The sequence below is a fragment of the Chinchilla lanigera genome, unplaced genomic scaffold, assembly GCF_000276665.1.
Source record: "Chinchilla lanigera isolate Chin_1 unplaced genomic scaffold, ChiLan1.0 scaffold00041, whole genome shotgun sequence".
Taxonomy (NCBI): domain Eukaryota; kingdom Metazoa; phylum Chordata; class Mammalia; order Rodentia; family Chinchillidae; genus Chinchilla; species Chinchilla lanigera.
In genome coordinates, this window is record NW_004955442.1 from 13,422,650 (window position 1) to 13,437,266 (window position 14,617).

Below are 14,617 nucleotides of genomic sequence, written 5' to 3' on the forward strand. Positions count from 1 at the left end.
ATTATGTTGCCCGTACTGGACTCAAGCAGACCTCCTGCTGTAGCCTCCCAAGTGCTAACCAAATGATCATTAAGATATATATTAGAATTGGTTTCATTTTATATAAGACTTTAGTGTGTTACAGAAGAAATCTCACCCAAAAAAAATCAAAGAAAAAGTTATTCCCAAAATAATGTAGACATTTGCTTTATTATAAACATGAGAATAAATTCTAAATACATTGAAAAGTCTAAATGAAAAGCAAACTGTAAGTGTAGAAAAAAATAGTTTTCAAGCCTTTAAGGCAGAGGTAACTTTCCAGTCTTATTAACAATAACTGCAGCCAAAAAGAAAAGGCTAAGTGACACATTAGAAAGAGGAGAAAGAAAATGCAAGCAATTGGAAAAATACACGTGGGAAAGCCGGGCGTGGTGGCGCACACATTCGGGAGGCTGAGGCGGGAGGATCCTTGCAAGTTCGAGACCAGCCTGGGCTACAAAGTGAGCTCAAGGCCAGCCTGAACTGCATAGCGAGACCTTGTCTCAAAAATAACAACAACAGCACATGTGGGACTCTTACCTAAAGAGTTAATTAAGATTTCACGAACAAAGGACAAAACAAAATAAAAAAAAAAAAACAAAAAACACTCAAAGGTTCACAAAAGAAATAGGGTAGAAGGTGCATATAGACATATCAGTATCATTGCTATGGAAATCACTGTACATTTTAAATAGCTACACAATTCCTACCATCTTTTAAATGGTAGGAATTTAACTTTCAACTTAAAAGAATATCCAGAGTAGGCAAAGTTGTGTTATGTTATGATCATAAGTTACTGCTAGTGCCGGGCATGGTGACACACGCCTGTAATCCCAGTGCTCACAGGAGGCTGAGGCAGGAGGATCATAGCCAGTTCAAGGCCAGCCTGGGCTGAAAGATGAGCTCAACAGCCCTTAGGAGGCTGAGGCAGGAGGATTGTTGCAAGTTTGAGACCACCCTGGGCTGCAAAATGAGCTCAAGGCTAGCCTGAGCTGCATATTGAGACCCTGTCTCAAAAAGACAAAAAACAAAACAAAACAAAACAAAAACAAAACAAAACTCAAGACCAGCCTGAACTGCTTAGTAAGACCCTGTCTCAAAAAAAAGGACAAGAAAAAAAAAAAAAATTACTGGTAGTGATTTTTTTTTTTTTGCTACCATGCACTTAAAATATGTATATTTAATCCTCACAATAACCTGGCATGGTCCGTGACTTTGTCCCTGTTTTTCAAATGAGGGTGCTAGAGCTCAGAGAAGCTAAGGAACCTGCCCATAGTCACACAGCTGGTCATGAACACAATATATAGGTATTGGCTCCCTCACTGCAGGCTGTGGCCTTCCTTCCATGCCTCATGACTTCTCAGAATGTTACAGTAGTTTGGGGAAGTAATTTGATAATCTATTTTAAAAAGGCATAAAAAAGTTCATAGTCTTGAACATAGTAAGACCCACCCGCAAAAAAACAAACCAAATCAAACCAAACCAAAAACAAAATTTCATAGTCTTCAATCTTATAATTCCATTTTTACTTTCCTGCTAAAAAAAGAAGTCAGCACTGGGTAAAGTCTGCATGCCCAAAAATATTGATCAGAATGATTGGGAATATTGAAAATTTATCAGCAACAACAGTTTTCAGTGATAAATTAAATTATGATATATATGCTCCAATGTTATGGGAAATGTTTTCAGTTTTCATTTATTACGTGAAATTGTTGTATATGTACTATTGCTGCCACTAGATATTTCATTATATAAATTTAAAAATTATGACAGACATGGTACTTACGATAAAGTAATGAGTGATAATTACAACTGCAGTTTTGTTCCGCTGTTGTTGTTTGCTTTACGGGGGTTTGAAGCCAGGACCTCACACATCCGAGGCAATTACTCTGCTTCAACACTTTTTATTCTTAATTTTGAGAACAGGCATATTAAGTTGCTCAGGCTATCCTTGACTTTTGCTCCTCCTGCCTCAGCCCCCCAAGTATCTGGGATTATAGGTGTGTCCCACCTTGCCTGACTACAACTACAGTATTTAAAAGCAAAACACATACTTTCATTTTGAAATTAACTCTTAAGTTAACGTATGACATGTGTACAGAAGAGTTCTCAGTTCTTAAGATTGTATCACAGTGCATTTCCACAAAGGAGCACACACATTTAACCATCATCCAAGCCAAGAAGTAAAGCGTATCAGTACCCCTCCTGGTGTAGGGCTCTCTGGGTGTCAGCCCAACCCTACCACACCCCATGGTGTAGGCTTTATATGGCACTAGAAGGCCCTGAAATGTTAACAAATGCCGCTGTTAACTGCTTAGGATCGCAAGTGCTCTTTGCTTTCTGTTTTTCTCTATTTTAAAATCCCTCTTCTCCATAACTGATTGTACTTGTGTGTGTATGTGTGTGGTACTGGAAACTCAACCTAAGACTTTCTAACTGAGCTATGTCCTCAGTTTTTATTTTTTATTTTGAGATAGGGTCTCACTAACTCACTCAGTTGCTCAGACCTGTGATCTTCCTGCCTCAGCCTCCCAGAGCACTGGGATTACAGACATGCCCCACTGTGCCTGGCTGATTATACTGTACTTTAATGTCCATGTATGTATTACACTGTACTGCATGTCCAAGTATTCAGTCTTAAGTTGACTCTTCTGTTCACCTATAGTTTCTCTTTCTGAAATTGACCTTTGCTGTTTGAATTTAGGAATGGGATGATCACTTTTGTTCCATGTTTCAGAGGAAGAAATGCACAGTAGCCCTATTGGGTACAAAACATAAATGCTTTGTACTGGACTCTTTCTTTCAGGCAGAGGCAACAGGCAAATAGCGTGGAGATGGTTCCCAGCTTACTATAGAACAGCTTACAGGCTTCATGCAGTGGTACCTTGGTTCATGACTTCATTTGTTCTATGATTGTGGAAAAGATGGCCATATTCGTATTCTTGTGGGAGAGATGGCCGTGGTTGTGGTCATCACCTGATACAGAGTTCACAAACAAAATTCTGCCAAATGCTTCTGTTTGTGAACCAAATTGTTTGCAGACAAAAGTATTTGTGAAGCATGGTACAAAGGCATGAAAGTGTGCCCGTGCAGCTGCCCTTATTTTCACTTTCAGTATAGTAGTAGCATGAAATTCTGAATGTGTAGTACTCATCACTTTGTTATAAAATAGGCTTTGTGTTAGATGATTTTGCCCAACTCTAGACTGATATAAATGTTCCACCCACTTTTAAGGTACCCTAGGCTAACCCATGGTGTGGTAGGCTAGGGCTATTAAATGCAGTTTTTACTTATTTATGTTGAGTTTATCAGGACTTACCCGCATCATAAGTTGAGGAGTGTCTGTGATCATCTATTTCTCTTTTACTCTGGTTTGTTTTCGTTTTTGTTTTTTGAGATAGGGTCTCACCATGCAGTTCAGGTTGGCCTTCAACTCGCTTTATAAGCCAGGCTGGCCTCAAACTCACAGCAGTCCTCCTGCCTCAGCCTCCCGAGTGCTGGGATTACAGGTGTGCGCCACCATGCCCGGCCCTCGCTCCTATACCAGCCTACATTTTGCTGTTCCACTCCTGTGCCCAGAGAGGACTGACTTGTGCCTGTCTTGTGCTAACATGGGCTGTTCCTTGATGACACCACTTTGGAGAAATCAAAAGGAAGCTCAACTTCTGACCCAGTGAGCTGCACTCATAAGGGTGGAAGCTTGTTTTATCCTGGTCTAGGTCCTTTGCCTACTCTGTTTGACCCCAGCCAGCAGGCCTTAGAAGCTGGACAGAAATACGCTTTAGTTATCTAAAATAAGTAGTTACTTTGCTTAGTACTTGAGATTCATAATATATGTTGTTGTTTCAGTGAGCAAAAGAAAGAATGGGGGTGTGTTACCATAGGACCTTATTGGTTCCTGGTTCATAGACATTGAGTCATAGCCCCTATGTGAGGGTCTCCAAGACCACCCCTGGGTGGACTCACAGGACCCAGAACACTGTCATGCTCATGACTACAGGGCATCACGGCAAAAGGGCACAGAGTACAATCAGCAAAGGGAAGAACTACTTCCAGGAGTCCTTTCACAGTAGTGTCAGACAGGACATAGAAGTGTAGCAGGTGTTCACATAAACCGCATTGTCTATACAAGCACTCAAGACACCACAAGCCACTCTTACTAAGGTATGGTAGGAACACTCCCGAATCCGGGGCCCAGCAGGGCTTTTCTGAGGATGACAGCCACAGGCCTGCTGAGTTTACTTTTCTGCATGGGACCTTAGGCTGGAAGGGGCTTGCTCATGCTCCATGGTTTTGGTTACTTTTCTCACTGCTGAGACAGAATAGCTGACACCCACAAGTTAAGGGAACACAGGTTTATTTAGCTAACGGTTTGTGGAGGTTTCATTCCGTAATCGGCTGGTTCTGGGGCAGGGTGGCTTCGCAGAGGGGCAACAGTTCATAGCTGTGGAAGACAGCGAGAACAGCCAAGGGAAGGGGAGACAAGCCTCTTTCTGTCCCTTAGATTGTATCCAGTCTACCAGGATTAGGGCGGTGCCAGTCCAATCAGTGGGCTGATCCAGCAATCACCCATCCTTAATCCCGGCACTACATTTCAAATCAATCACACTCTAGATTCACTGAAAAAAGCCTGCCCCTCATGACTGCATGAGGATTTGGGGGGACATCTAGGCATAAACCATAACATCCACCCAATTGCACCGTTTACATTTAAGAGACTAGGGGCTGGGGATTTAGCTCAGCGGCAAAAGCGCCTGCCTGGCATGCGCAACGCCATGAGTTCGGTTCCCGGTACCAGAGAAAAACCAAAAAAAAAAAAAATTACATTTAAGAAACTTGAGACCCAGTAAGATGTGGTGGTTTGTTCAAGGCTCCAGAATTCTCCTGTGGGCCTGCCAGGACAGCCCAGGGATTCTGTTCCAAAGCCAGAACTTTCATGACATTGTTCTTGGAGGGCCTTGATGACCACTTTGGCCAAGTTCATATTTTTAAATATCCATCCTTAAGTCACAAGTAGCAGTAAAACTTACTAAACACTCTGACTAAAGAACTGAGTTCTAAATGGTGGATCCATCAGTTCTATATATAATTATATTTATATAGCATTATATATAATTATATTTATATAGTGAAGAAGCTCATTATTAGCAAAATCTGGTAGCCCACACTGAGTACTTTAGAAATACATCAAGGGATAAAACTTGCAGTATGAACAGAACAATCAAAGTATTGTTTAAAAAAAAAAAGAGCTGGGCATGGTGGCACACCCCTGTAATCCCAGCACTCAGGAGGCTGAGGCAGGAGGATTGTTGCAAGTTCGAGACCAACCTGGGCTACAAAGTGAGCTCAAGGTCAGCCTGAGCTGCATAGTGAGACCCTGTCTCAAAAAAAAAAAAAAAAAAAAAAAAAAGGAAAGGGATGGGAGGTAGGGAGGGGAGGAACGAAGGAAAGAAGGAAATTCAGTAAATGTTAACACTGAGTGCCACTGATTCAGCGAGTGTTAACACTGGCAATGGGGCACCCCATGAATCATTTTATAATTTCTACGTCTGTCCCTAAATTTTCTACAATGAGTATGTTTTTATTGTTGTTTCCCTTTTTTTTTAGTTTGTTGTATCTTTTTTTTTTTTTTTTTTGTCTTTTTGAGACAGGGTCTCGCTATGCAGTTCCGACTGGCTTTGAGCTCACTTTGTAGCCCAGGCTGGCCTTGAACTCACAGTGATCCTCTTGCCTCAGCCTCCCGAGTGTTGGGATTACAGGCATGTGCCACCAGACCCAGCAAAGTAGATATTATTTTTAAGGTAAAATTATTTTAAACAAATTTAAAAGAAATTACAGCCCTGGACCCTAATCTCCAGGACCCTGCCCACAGGGTTTCCCACCAGCACCATCCAGCTGGAGCGCAGTCCCACCAAAAGTAGGTTCAGTCTTTGATCGGAGGAAACAGGAATGGGGCCAGCCTTGTAGGAGGACAATTTGGAAATCACTAACAAAATTCTACATGTGCAGTATTTACAGTGACTCGTTAGTTCCATATGCACAGAGGTGCGGGTACAGGAGTGTCCATCCACTTTCCTGATCACAAAAGATAAGGACATGGGGGCTGAAGGTATCGCTCGGAGCTGGAGCACTTGCCTGGCATGTGTGAGATGTGCTGGGTCCACCCTCAGCACTGGGGAAAAAATGAGGACTCAGTCTACATCCCTCAGGAGGCGTCTGGTGCGTCCATATATTAGCACCGTGCACACACAAGAAAGGGCGTGTCAGTTGCCTTGGAAGAAAAGCACCTTCCTTCATTTTTACTTTTTGACTCTCTTACAGTGTGTTTGTTACTGTTAAAAGCATATGTTTTACGTATGTATTTTAAGTGCTAAGTGTGTCTGAAGTTATTTTAGCAACAGAACTAACCCAGAGTGGGGAAAATGTGTTTTGTCAGACAGACATTTATAAAAAGAGAGTGTAGAGAATTTATAGAAATTCTTTATAAAATTACAAGTCTATTGGATTAGAAATCTAAGAAGGAGATACATCAGAAAATACTAAGTTTCTTGGATATGGTCATGATGTGATTACATAGAGAAATGTCTTTATCTTTGGACATATGCTAAAATAGGTAAGACTAACGTGTCAGCAGCTTTCAACATGTTTAGCAAAAAGTAAAGTGTATATGTTGAGAGGAAAAAAAGCAAGGTGGCAAAATATTAACAATTGTTGAACCGAGGTGAAGGATATATGAGTGTTTATTTTACTAGCCTTTTAACTAAAAATAAAAAGACACTAAAGATTTCTGAGGGGAGGGAAACAGCATTACAAAGAATCAAGTGCAGAAGTTGGTCTTTGTCGTTCCATCTCTGCAGCCTGCCAAATAAACAGGGGCATTTAGGGTCGCATCTATCTCCACTTGGTGGAAGGTTCTGGTCAGCTGGGCAGTTCTGGGCTTTTCCTTAACAGACTCACTTAGCGGGTATGTCCTCTCTCATCTCTCTGCTCCCCAGTGCCCAGAGGAGCCCGTGTCACAGCTCGCTGACACAGGACAGCAGGAGGCCAACCAGCCTTGTGGGTAAAGAGCTCATCCTTGCCTTCTTCCTCCTGCTCCTGCTGGTTTGGTTCCTGAACCGAGAGTTTGAAGTCAGCTACCGCTTGCACTACCATGGGGACGTGGAAGCGGACCTTCACCGCACCAAGATTCAGAGCATGAGGGACCAGGCTGACTGGCTGCTGAGGAACATCATCCCCTACCACGTGGCTGAGCAGCTGAAGGTCTCCCAGACTTACTCCAAGAACCACGACAGTGGAGGCGTGATCTTCGCCAGCATCGTCAACTTCAGCGAGTTCTATGAGGAGAACTACGAAGGGGGCAAGGAGTGCTACCGAGTCCTCAACGAGCTCATTGGTGACTTCGATGAGCTCCTGAGCAAGCCGGACTACAGTAGCATCGAGAAGATCAAGACCATCGGGGCCACATACATGGCGGCATCGGGGCTCAATACAGCCCAGTGCCAGGAGGGCAGTCACCCACAGGAGCACCTGCGGATCCTGTTTGAGTTTGCCAAGGAGATGATGCGTGTGGTAGATGACTTCAACAACAACATGCTGTGGTTCAACTTCAAGCTCAGGGTTGGCTTTAACCATGGACCGCTCACGGCAGGTGTCATCGGCACCACCAAGCTGCTCTATGATATCTGGGGGGATACCGTCAACATTGCCAGCAGGATGGACACCACTGGGGTGGAGTGTCGCATCCAGGTGAGCGAGGAGAGCTACCGTGTGCTGAGCAAAATGGGCTATGACTTTGACTACCGGGGAACAGTGAATGTCAAGGGGAAAGGGCAGATGAAAACCTACCTTTACCCCAAGTGCGTGGACAATGGGGTGGTGCCACAGCACCAGCTCTCCATCTCCCCAGACATCCGTGTCCAGGTGGATGGCAGCATTGGACGGTCTCCCACAGATGAGATTGCCAACCTGGTGCCTTCTGTCCCATATTCAGACAAGACATCCCTGGGCTCTGATGACAACACGCAGGCCAAGGACATGCACCTGTCTTCTAAGAGACCCTGGAAAGAGCCCGTCAGAGTGGAAGAAAGGTGTCAGTTCGGCAAAGCCATAGAGAAAGATGACTGTGAAGACATGGGAATGGAAGAAGCCAATGAACTCACCAAACTCAACGTCTCAAAGAGTGTGTAAGGCAGCACGGAGAGCTGCCCGAGGTGCTCTGTTCGTTGAAACACAATAATATTTGTATTTGGCTGTTGTGCTTTTAAGCACCACGGTTTCTGTCCCTGGACGTGGTATTATGTGGTCATTTCAACCCTCAATTCTGTGTGGATCACAGTTATTCAGGGCTCATTTTCATCCATCTCTTCTTTACTTTGCCCCCTTCCCTGAGAACCAGCCCCCTTGGGGTACTCCGTTCAGCCGCGTGGAGGAGAACAAGTGCCTTCAGGGTTGGCCTTGGCCTCAAGTCTAGGACTGAGGCCACAGGTGGAATTATGGCTCTTTTGGGGTATTATTTGACTTTTAAAACGAAAGCTGTGTTTAAGATATCATTTTTATTGCCTTTCCTCACAAGACTCTTGGGAGGGGTCGAACAGTGTTTTTCTTTTATTTTGTCTGTATATGTAATAGTGTTTCCCAGTCACCTGGCCTTTCTGAGTAAGCACATACACGCACACACATTGCATTTATGACTCTGATATAAAGTGCCAGTAACTCGCTGGGGAGGCGAGAGGGAGTCGGACGAGGGAGCCCATCGAGGCCCTCCTCCCCACGCTCCCCAGAGCACCCGTGCCCTCTCTTGTGGGGGCTGTGGGTGAGCCACATACCCAGCACTGTGGGGTTTCTGGGGTTCACCTGTGTGCAGGCCAAGATTTCAAATGTTCACCAGGCACAGAGCTTGCAAGCCCAGGCCTCAGGTATCTCAAAGCCGTTTTCCATCCTGCCCCACCTCCAAGGGGTCTTCCAGCTGGGAGTGAAGGTGTCTTGGAAGCCGACTCGTCTGAGGGGAGAACTCAAAATAAATGTCTGAGGGGTGCATTTATTTATTTATTTATTTATCAAGATGTTTGTGTTTGGGGAGGGGGTGCTGGGGCCTTTCGGTGGAGGCAAATAAGCTGGAGTAGGGGGAAGGGCCAGCTCACAAAGGGCACAGACCTACGACAAGATGTCCCTTCATGTTTCAGCCACTGGGGGCCACACTGCTGCCCAGGGTGCTCCCCCTTGTTGAATTCCGAATCAAAACCAGCGGGCCGGTGGAGGCAGCGCCCTGGCCTCTAGAAATCGAGTTTCTGCATTCTCCCCCGCCCTCCAGTTGCACAGGCCGGTCTGTGGCAGAATTTAATCTCAAGAGCCACGTCCAGCCACGTGAGAGGGGCTTCCTCGCTGCACCAGGGGGCAGAACCGTGTGTACACAGGCGGCAGAGGAAACTCAGGGGAATCCAGTCAGTGCTCTCGGCTGCCGCTCCTGCTTTTGTGTGTGCTCTGCCACGCTGAGTCTGAAGCCTGTGTCCAGTGGCGCACGGGCTGCAGCTGTTCTCTCTTAGTTGTTTTCCAGGTGATGCTGGCGTGCAGTCCAGGGTGCAGCGGAGGACTAGCTCTGTACCTGCTGGCGCTCTCCATGCAGTTCCCCAAGTGTGTCCCTTCACTGGTGAGCCTCACGGTGTACTTTCCACATCCTCACTGAGGCCCGTCATTACTCCTCCCCAGAGGTAGCAGAGTCTGCCATTTCTGGCATGATGACATCGTAATTCTGGTCAGCTACTTCCCGGGGGGGTGGGGGGGACGTCGGGGATGGCCATCCAGCAGCACACAGTGGTCTCAGAACCGAGAGCTTTCGCAGTGCCTGGGAGCTTTTCCTTCAGGTTTGACTGTCAGTTTGTTGGTCTTCCAACTCCGAAGAAAATACGGTTGTGACAATACCTCTTGCTTCTGAAGAATGTATTCGTATAAAACACCACAGATTTTTTTTTCTTATAAAACACTTCCTAATGCTTTCCTTGTGCTAAGGATTGTGGGCATGCTGGGTTTTCTTCCGTCAGTATTAAGGTATCTTGAGTGTTGTCCTCTCCTCTGCCTTCCAGCTCCGGGCTGCGTAGATTTTAGGGGTTGGTAGGTTGCTGATGTTGTTGCTGTCTCGCTCAAAATATGCTCTACCAAGTTCATCTCTGCACACACTTTTCCCCCATGACACTGTGTTCCTTCCCTACCACAAAGGTGTTTGTGACCCCTCCCCCGACGCGGAGCCCCAGAGCTGCAAACTGACTGGAGAGAAGCGTTAACCTCGGGTGGGCTGGTTCAGCACTGTACCAGTGGAGCCCCTGACAAAGGGCAGCTCATCATGCGGAGGATAAATGGTCTCTTAAAACACCCTGAGCCTTCCTAAAGAACCAGTACAGACATTCTCTTGGGGCCTTGAGACCCCTGGGACATTCCCAGCTCCCTGCTCTGAAGCATACCTCAATGCAGAACCACAGAGTCTCCGTGGCACACCTGCCGGGCATCTCAGTCTGTCGGCATTGAATCGTAGTTGCTGGACGCAGACGGGCTTCTAGGCAGTGGGCACAGTGCTGCAGGTGGCAATACTTCTTAGGAACCCAGGGCAGGAAGCAATACTTCAGAATTGAATGTGTGTAAATAGTTGCTTTGAATTGCAATCGCTATTTTCTTCTCAGCCCCAGCTCAGATCAAATTTTATATACCTGTATGATCAACAAGCACACATAATTTTATCAGTGCAAATAAATGTAGAGCATCAGTTATGAAATCCTTAAATCACTTGAAGAGTCGCACGGACTGTGCCACACCTGCGCATGGCTCCTCCAACACTGACTCCACAGGCTGGGACTGCACCTGCACATTTGCACATGACATGGAGAGGTAGAGGCAGCGTGCAACCCGTGACCTGGGCTGTAATCACTTGTAGTTTCTAAAGAGACATCTGCATTTGAATTTCTAGATTTTTGAGGTAAGCATTTTTTTTTTTGATCAGTTTCAGAAAAATCACATCATGCCTAGAATCTGAAATTAAATTGAGAACCAACTGTTTGCATTTTCCACATTTCCTTTGCTCTGCTCTTTTAAAATTGTTAATTCTAAGAATTTCAAAATGCATTCACTGAAAAAATGGACATTAAAATATTCTAAAATCTAACTTTGCTGCCTGCTGTTTCCTCATTGAAAAGATCAGCCCCTGTTCAGAGACTGGGGCAGTCCTCCTCCTGCAGCTCATGTTCTCTGCAGTTTGTGGCTGAAATGGGAAGATTTATTTTTTCTTCCCGTGTGTGTGTGTGTGTGTGTGTGTGTGTGTGTGTGTGTGTGTGTTGATGGACACATTTGTTACATTTAACTGGGTAAGAGGCATTTATTTTTACATGGAATTTTAAAAATGAAAATTAGGTTGCAGGATACATTTACATGTGACAGTTTCTCTACTTTATTAGACCTTTATTTAAATTGTTTTTCTTGAAGCATCTTAAAAAGAATTGACGAGGAAAACAACTTAGATTTTTCTGAAAAGATCGCCCAGCAGTCTCTTCTTCACAGGGTGACTTGTGGGTACCCCTGTGATGGCGGTTCCTGATGTTCTGGGGCAGCCACAACCCAATTCAGAATCTGCTTAAAGTGATCGTCTCTCCCCAGAAAACACATGCCATTTTGTGCATCTCTTAGGGGTTTACAGCATCTAAACTACGGACCTCCTGGAGTCTCATCCCCTGACGGCTTTTCCTGGTGAGTCAGATATTTATGAGCATGTCAGGGCGTGAAGATTTTCTTGCACACTCAGAGGCTGAGGACGTGGCCTGCAGTCGCTGCGCATCCGCTTGCAGGGCTCCAGCCATCCTCTGTTGGCCTCAGTGCCGTTGAGAGCACTGCCCCCTGCTGGCGGCGCTGTCCCGCCCAAGGCGGTGGGTCTGGTACCCCAAGAACTTTTCCCAGGGTAAGGAATAAAGATCTTTGCTGTACTGAAGGTCTTCAAGAATGCGACTGCTTAGATAAGGTACCCAAGGTCTTAGGGTCGAGAAAGAGGCTCTAATCTTTGCAGTAAGGCCCAGAATTTCGCATTTGTGGTGTCTCTTTAGTCTGAAACCTTTTTGCTTGTGTTGCTTTTCGTGCTGTGGGGCTCTAGAGTTACAGCCACCTGGAATCAGTACCAGGCAAAGAAATCTAACTGGAGGAAGAGCCAGGTGAGAATATGAATAAGGAAAAAAAATACACGCTTGTGCATTATACATGTGTGTATTTTAAATCTTGCAACATGTCTATTTTTGTATAACTCCAAGCATTAATAAAATAACATGCTCCAAAGAGTTGTTAATGAAAAGTAGAGTAATTTAGACTTGGGAATTGTATTCCTGCTGGGGCGGAAGGTCTGCAGAAGTGAATGAAGCAATCTGAGTGCTAAGTCTCATTCATCAATAACAGTGACTCTTAACTGCCCCTTTGGCTCCCAGAACCTTTCGTAATTTGACGAGGTTATTGCTCTTTTCTCCAGGGCAATGCACAGGAAAATAAACCCTCTTGATGTACTTGATTTCAAGAGTTCGTGGATCCAAGTAAAGTACCCCCGACCTGCAATAACCCGAATGATAACGTTTAGTTACAATGATCTATAGGTGAGGTTTACAACCGATTTTAACTCTCCACTGGAAACACCATTCAGCATACCAGTGTTGCTTAGTGATATGGACATCTCCAATCAAAATAGGATTTTACGTGTGAGTAACCTAAATGTATTTGAGGGGCCACGCAAAGAACTTTCCAACATATAAATACAATTCAGATTACTTCCAACAAATGAGTAAGATTCAGCCAGTTTTTTTTGGTGGTGTTGTTGTTTGTTTGTTTGTTTTTTGGTACCAGGAACTCAGGACCTCACACTTGCCAGGCAGGCGCTGTGCTGCTGAGCTGTATTCCTGGCCTCTGCCAGTATTTATTGAATGCCTTCTATGTGCCAAATAGTGACCGAATTTTCTACTTAGATTGTTAGATCTGCTACAACACTTGAGAGTAGCTGAGAAGCAGCTGTAAATAGAAACTGCTTTTCATGATGGCGGCCCCACCGTGAATCCCACTGGTAAACTGAAGGAACTCAGATTTCTGCAGTCACGTAGTGACATCCTTTTTTCTTTATTTTTTCCTGAGGATCAAACTCAGGCGGCACTGTACCACTGAGCTATATCCCTGTCCCCTCCCCCCAGTTAAGACAGGATCTCTCTCTCTTTTTTTTTTTTTCCTGAGACAGGCTGGCCTTGAAGTTATGCTCCTGCCTCAGCCTCCCTTTAGCTGGGATTACAGAGTTGTACCTCAGCACCTGGCTCCTGATAGTCTTTACCTGTTCACCATACATATGCCCTCTTGGCTTATCTGTATGATTCTGGGAAACAGCAACATCAGAATTGGTATTGTTGCAGTGCTCGGAATAAAATGGTCCTCATGCTCGGCTTGTGACTCCCTGGGTATTGGCATTCTTGTGCCCAGGGCAAACCTGAGCCTCTCCCTGGCTCTTACCCCTTAGGACCACCCGTCTCCCATTCCCACAGCCTTCAGCCTTTCCTGTCCTCTCCAGACTGGCCTAGGGGCGCCTCAGGTCTTGGGCCAGTCTCCCAGTCTCCCGGCCCTCACTCCCTCTCCTTCTCTCTCTTCCTCCCTCTCTCTGTCTCTGTCTCTCTATCTGTCTCTCTCTCTTTCTGCCTCTGTCTGCCTCTTTCTTCCTCTCTGTCTCTGCCGCTCTCTTTCATCTCAAGGACATTTATTTCTCACCAAGGACACAGTTGCCTGCATCAAATCCCAAGATGGGTCCTGTTCACGGTACCTGTGGCCCCAACCCCATTCCATCATCATCCTTGACTTACCCTGCCATCCTCATGTCCCAACTCTAGGAATAGAGGGAAGCCTCGGCAATGTGATGAGCAGACAACATCCCAAGGTTAGACAATATCGACGATAGAAACCTTTTTTATAGTCTGTAGGCTCAGTTCTTACATGTGCAAGTAAGTGAAAAATAGGTGGTCTCCCGTCATGTGCTACTTTTACGCCAGGAAACTCAAAACACCTGGAAACTCGTCTGGGCCCAGCGGCCTCCCTGAAGCAGGTGGGTAGCAGAGGCCCTTCTGCTGAGCAGACCGGAAGCCCGGGGTTGGAGGGCGGAGGGGCTTCCCTGGCTCAGCCTATCAGTGGCCATAACTGCCAAGCACACAGTCCTGCTGATAGGACGGCAGAAAATGTAACACACTGCTGAATTCTGGCGAAACAATTCCCACCTTCCTTCTTGCTTTCCAAGGAAAGAACGAAGGATCCAGGTGGTGGCGTAGGATACTGTACTTTAATCGGCAAAGTTAGACAGGAACTCAGCAAGTGACGTACCAGGAAAAGTGCGTTTCCCACCTGCCACTCTTTTCATAAGATTGATTACATTATACACAGAACATTTAAGTTATTACCCAGTTTATGCTTAGAAAGGAGGTTTTTAAATTATTCTTTTTCGGGGCTGGGGATTTAGCTTAGCGGCGCAGCGCCTGCCTGGCAAGCGCGAGGTCGTGAGTTCGATTCCTAGCACCGGAAAACAAAACAAAATTATTCTTTTTCCAAACCCCAAGTTTGG

The 14,617-nt window shown here is 45.5% G+C and overlaps 1 protein-coding gene across 2 annotated transcripts in view; it reads left to right on the top strand.

Annotated features, from left to right (window-relative positions):
• Nucleotides 1-11,167, top strand: part of Adcy9 (adenylate cyclase 9) — a gene marked incomplete at its 5' end in the record, with an annotated part of 123,528 nt that extends 112,361 nt beyond the window's left edge. For both annotated transcript variants that reach the window (XM_013517879.1, XM_013517880.1), the window contains 1 exon segment: nucleotides 7,014-11,167. In XM_013517879.1, coding sequence (XP_013373333.1) covers nucleotides 7,014-8,205 — 1,192 coding nt within the window.
• Nucleotides 11,168-14,617: the final 3,450 nt, after the last annotated feature.